At 34.1% G+C, this 5944-nt stretch overlaps 1 protein-coding gene across 1 annotated transcript; it reads left to right on the plus strand.

Moving 5' to 3' along the window:
- Positions 1–2152: 2152 nt before the first annotated feature.
- Positions 2153–5367, plus strand: mrps16 (mitochondrial ribosomal protein S16). The gene is made up of 4 exons (XM_015379145.1): positions 2153–2306; positions 2485–2515; positions 3170–3436; positions 4737–5367. The coding sequence occupies exons 2-4, from the start codon at positions 2503–2505 to the stop codon at positions 4859–4861; spliced, it is 405 nt and encodes a 134-aa protein (XP_015234631.1). The 5' UTR covers positions 2153–2306; positions 2485–2502; the 3' UTR covers positions 4862–5367.
- Positions 5368–5944: the final 577 nt, after the last annotated feature.

Consider the following 5944-nt stretch of genomic DNA (forward strand, 5'->3'; position numbering starts at 1 on the left):
TAAATATGAATAGGTAAATGCCAAAAACAGTTGCATTATTTTTTTCAGTATATATATATATATATATATATATATATATGTTTTTTTAAGGATTTTAAAAGTAAAAACAAGAGAAGAATAGTGAAGACTTGGCTTACACATGGGGATTGGGTATGACTTTCATTTACAAACAAATCTTGACACCTGAGGTAAAAGTAGAGTAAAATAGAAATATTAATCTCACAACAAACTATTGTTTAAAAGAGATGAGAAGAAGGTTTTAACAGACTGAAGATGATTTACAAGTAATGATGTTTAATAAGGACAATGGTGAGGAATCACTGATCAATTAGACCTCTAGTAGAAGCCTAAAGAAAATAAAAGGTAATTCGCTCATTTCTTCTTCATTTTTATTTAAAAAAAATGTATTATCAATTCATGATATTCTAATGTAACTGTAACACAATTCTGGATTGAAAATAAAATGCACTTTCATGTTTGGTTTTACCGAAAAAAGTAAATTCAAATTACGAAGCTGTATTGTTTCTTTTGTCTGTTTGAAACGAGTCTGAACTAATTTCTGGTCTTGTGTACAGAGAGTCACTCTGGGACATAAGTGTATTTTCAGAATTACAAACAAGGGCCCATCTCTTTTGTGTGACCTCTCCTCACAGAAAACCATGTGTTTGTCACACACAGTGGAAAACAAGCTTTACACAACAGGAGTGTGAAATCACCATGTTCCAAGACTGGGAGTGGTGGTGGGGTGGTTGGGCTCTCAGCGGGCTAAAAGGAAAAAAAACAAAAAAAAGCTAAATGTCTGAACTCGGACAACATGAGACACAAAGACTCCCGAGTTAATCAGCAGACTAAGGTAACATTGTTTTCATCTCTGCAGGATTCAACAAAGTGATCTGATTTGAAACTCAATGTGCTGCTTACGTACTTAACGACATAATGAGGTGTTGTATAACAACAGGATTAACATAATCAGGTTCCTATATTTAAGTACTTTATACATTACCAATATACAATTATATATATATATATATATATATATATATATATATATATATATATATATATATATATATATAGATTATATAAGGTTGATAGTAAGGGTTAATGATATGTGTATGAGGTTATAATATATAACTTCAACTAAACACATACAGTAGCCTCAACTAAATGCGGACATGTAGTTGTATGTTCATTTTTCTAAATATATAAAAACACATGCTGTTGTTCTTTAGAATTGAAACAAAAATGTGGGTAATCAAATTTTTTAGACCCTTTTTATCTTAATTTAGTAATAATCCAAAATAAGCATAATTATTTGGACTGAAATTAGTGACTAGTTTATTCAAACAGCAACAACAGCAATAATGATATCAACAATATTGGTCAAACTCACAAGAAAAACACATAAATATGTATTTAATCTTATGACGGGTGGATCATATTAGTTTTGATTTGATAAATATGGCTGAAATATAAATAGATTAGATCTTTTATAAAAGCCCTAAATTCCTTTAAGTAATTGTTTTATTGGTGTCCAGTTTTTCATAATGTTTTTTTTTTGTCTGAATTTAAAAATAAAGTAGTGACACATCGAGTAAATATTGCTTTGTATCATAAAAAGAGAAGGATTATGAGAGGATTATGCATGCTGTAAGTAGTTTTAAACTAGAACAATGTATTAAACCATCAGTATAATCTTAAATCAGGCATATTTTGCTTGCAAATAGGACAGTTAAAGAAACCAAACATATTTTAATTGTGATTCTAAACTGAAATATTTCTATCTAATTTAAATTAACAAGAATAGATCGTCTACAGAATATTTTTCCTGTGTTTTTTTTTCTTCAAATAACTTGTTATAGATCTTCTGTGTCTGTTTAAATTTCATATTAAAAATACATCAGAAATATGGCCTTTGAATAATATTTTCACCTTTAAAAGCTTAAATTTACTTATTTGTTCGCAGTTTTTACAAGCAAAATGCTAAACCCTCATATTCACAGAGAAACGTAACTTTGAGACTTTAGGATAAAAAGGCAGCGGCGTTCCAAACTTTCTTCAGCACTCTGGAAAGAGGAAACCTTCAGAGCTCAGCGGCTCTACGGCGCCATCTGGCGTCAAGAACATGTAACCGCGGCGCTGTGACGTAGCTTCCGGTTCAGACATGGCTGCGCCCTGACAAATGTCACACCGTGTGTTTGGCTAAAAAACATTCACTGAATTTCATTGTTCTATCGACTTTTGAGCGAAACAACAAAAGGGAGGAATTGAGACCGTTACATTTGCTTCATACCACGTCTTAAGAGGTATTACATTTATTTTCTCCTCAGAACCGAAGGTCAGAAGTTTTTGGCATCAGCTAGACTGCCGTTTCCTATGGTCTTTGACTTTGCACAAACAAACAGTTTACGTTTATATTGATATTGACGTACCTTTAGTTTGAGTGTGTCTTATTTTTCTTTTTTACTTTTATTTTTACTGCAGGGTGAATCACCGGACATCATGGTTCATTTATGTGAGTATCGTAGTGCAGACTATTCTTAAAGAAATCCTCACAATCAAAACCACAATATCATAAATATATATCAAATAATATATCAGCAATATAAATAATTTCAAAACAATACCAAACAATAAAACAAATCAAAAACAATACAAGAGTGAACAAGTCGAAGCAAGATCAGTAGAAAATGTCCTGAAGCAGACAGCTTAATTAATAGACAAAATTACAAACGCCTTTGAGTTTAATTTTGCTCTATCTTAGGTTAAATTTACAGTTTCTTATTGTCAAACATGTTTATTGACCAACATCTTATTATTTGACTGATTGTGCCTTCAGATATTAGAAAAATAATTTGAAGTAAATGTTAAAACATTACATACCTGTTACAGCATGTCCTCTTAAACTGAATATATTTATTAAAACATTTGGCATAAAGCCTATGAAAATTAATATTACAATGATGCATAGAAAGCAGCACCATAAGTTGCACATATTGGCAAAAAAAGACTGTGTATAGCTTTTGAGTTACACTGAACCAAATACATTTTCTGCAAAAAACCATAAAGTAATTTTGTTTTTGTGTAATAGGTGATTTTTATTAATTTATTTTATTAATGCAAACAAAAACTCTAATAATTAGTTCTATTTTTTCCTGATGTCCTGCAGCATCCCTCCTCCTGAAAAAATACCACAGCGGCTATGTTGTCATCCGACTCGCTCTCGCTGGGCACCAGCAAGCCAACCGACCCTTTTATCGGATTGTTGCAGCTTACAACAAGAGAGCAAGGGATGGCAAGTACATCGAGCAGCTGGGTACCTTTGACCCCCTTCCTAACATCTACAACGAGAAGCTTGTCAGTTTCAACTTTGACAGGATCAAGTACTGGATCGGCTGCGGTGCGCATCCAACCAAACCGGTGGCCAAACTTCTAGGTGTGTGATCACTTCCTCTGGCGCAGGTTCCAGTGTATAACAAAAATGCACAGTTTTATCATCAGCCAGTGGTTCAATTTGTTCGCAAGGAAATATTTAACCAAGGAGGTCTTTCAATAACTTCCTATAAGCATCCGCTCCTACTACACAATGAACTTCTGTATTTTATTGGCCTTGGTTCTATGAATTTATTTTCATATTTGCCTCTCATCCAAACATTTATGTCAGGGATCAGCAACCCAAACTGCTCAAAGACCCATAGTGGACCAAAAAAAAACTTCCAAAAAATACATCTGTCTGTAGCTGCAAAAATGTAAAAGTCCTATATAAGCCTTGTATAGCAACATGGGCTCTAAGTGTATTATCCATATATAGAAAAGGACTACATGGGCGTAGATATATAATAAGCTTTCATGATTAAATGTTTATCCTGGAGCAAATGTCATATAGTAGCATCAGGTGAGAGAGGAGCAGTGAAAGCTTTAACCACATGGTGTTCATTGCGTCGGTTTAGGTTTTGTTGCATTGATGAAATTATAGAAACACTATAAAGGAATCTTTCTATGGCGGACAAGTTTTTGTTGGGATGAGTTGATTGAGTCTTGAGAAACCAAGCAGGAACTGACATCCATGAGAGCAGTGCTCTCTAACCCTGAAACTCACACCCTCTGTCACCAGCGTTCCTTGGTGTGAACAGGTTTCAATGCTTGCAACAAAACTAACAGCAGTAGTGGAATTTTGAGATGCAATCTACTTCTTAAATTTATCTTTGAGCTCCTATAATTAATCCAGAAGTTCTGCAATAGTACTTTTTCTCTCACTCCCAATTTGGTGGTCGGCTGCATATTTAGCGTGCCTTCCCTGGAAATGCCTTACAAATTACTCTTTTTATTTTTTGACAGCCTCTCATTACAAAGCAAAAATATGTTAAAGAGCCGCGGATTGCCGACCCCTGATCTATTTGATTTGAGTATCAACCAAAAAATCCTGATAATCTCATTAGAGAGCATAGAAGAACCGCATTTATCTTTGGTTATATCAAAGTAAAGGGCTTCTGTATTCAAATGAATGGAACTCTTTTCCCATTTATAAAATTTAAACCATGTCACATCTCTTACTTTGCTTTAAGTTGACCAAACTCAAATACGTTTGAATATATATTTCAATTTGTTGGTTTTATCATTTTTTAAATACAAAGAAATTCAATGAGCAGGTATATGTTTGCCATGCACTTTGGCTAAGCGAAAATATATCTACCGCTGAAGTCTGAAAAAAAAATAATCCTTTCTCATCTCTACAGGATTGGCTGGGTTCTTTCCCCTCCACCCCATGACAGTAACAGAGGCAGAGCGTCGAAGAGCTCAGGCCAAGCTGGCGGAGGCTGCGGCGGAAACGGAGGACTCTCAGGAAGAAGCGAAAGTCTGATTGGATCCAAATGAAGCTGCTGATGTTTTAATAGAGAACTTGTGCTTTCTTTCTTCCCCTCACACAGCAACTGATGTATTATATTGTAAACAACATTTACAAAAATATGAATAACTGATAATATGAGGTGATTGAGGATCGCCAAAAGATGTTTTGTTTGTGGAAAAGTTGCAGATACTTGCAGATAAAGGTTTGTGGAAAAGCTGGAACAATTCTATATGTTTTTGTTTATAAACCTTTTTTCATTTTTTTTTTTGGCTTGTACGTTGAAGTCAATACATGGAAACACAGATCTTTGGATTGTGTTTGTTACCCTCCATGAATGTATTGCTTGTTGATGTTTTTAAATAACAGCTTAAGCTAAATGTTTTTTTTTGGGTGTTGTATGATTTTTTTAAGACATTTGGGTCCATTTGTCTTTACATTTTTTTGATTAGTTAATGTTTGTTGACATTTCTTTATACAAAAACCTCATCAAAGTTTTGGTGAAAAGAAATATTTGTGTCTCTTTTGTATGCAAGTTCAGGGGTCTGATTTATCAAGTTTTGTTGCAAGCAACAAGTTCTGCAATGTATGTACGCCAATTTCCATGCAAAAATTATGATCTATCGAAAAGCAAGCTTGCCATGGAGGTGTGTTTATGCCACATTTTTGAGGAAAGGGGAAAACGGAGATACAGGGGGTGAGGTGAAGACTTGGTTTAGGTTAGATTAGGATACCATATCTTATACAAAATGTAGATCTATGTCAGCCAGTGGCAGCTGCTGCCTTCTGAAAAGGGAGGCTCAATGGTGTTAATTAAACATCACGTATTGCAGTAACAGGTTGAAACGCATCTCTACAATGGGTAAAAATAGCTGTTGTGAAGCGCTCTGAAATAAACTCCAGAAACCACGGCAAAAGTTTATCTTAATAACAATGATAACAGATTTTATTTCAAAGGTGTGTTTCTGGACACTCAAGGTCATCGTATGAAGATAAAAACACGATGGCAGAAACTAAGCCAAAACACGGAATAAAAACCATTTAAAAAATACAAAGGCTGGGACAGGGAAATGAATATTAAAGAGAATAGGCAATTTT

The sequence above is a fragment of the Cyprinodon variegatus genome, unplaced genomic scaffold, assembly GCF_000732505.1.
Source record: "Cyprinodon variegatus isolate N-32 unplaced genomic scaffold, C_variegatus-1.0 Scaffold186, whole genome shotgun sequence".
In the NCBI taxonomy this organism is placed as follows: domain Eukaryota; kingdom Metazoa; phylum Chordata; class Actinopteri; order Cyprinodontiformes; family Cyprinodontidae; genus Cyprinodon; species Cyprinodon variegatus.

What these genes read in the sequence shown, in the direction of transcription:
- mrps16 (XM_015379145.1), top strand. An exon ending in ACCGGTGGCCAAACTTCTAG is followed by an intron (nt 3,437 to 4,736) that starts GTGTGTGATCAC and finishes TCATCTCTACAG; the next exon opens with GATTGGCTGGGTTCTTTCCC.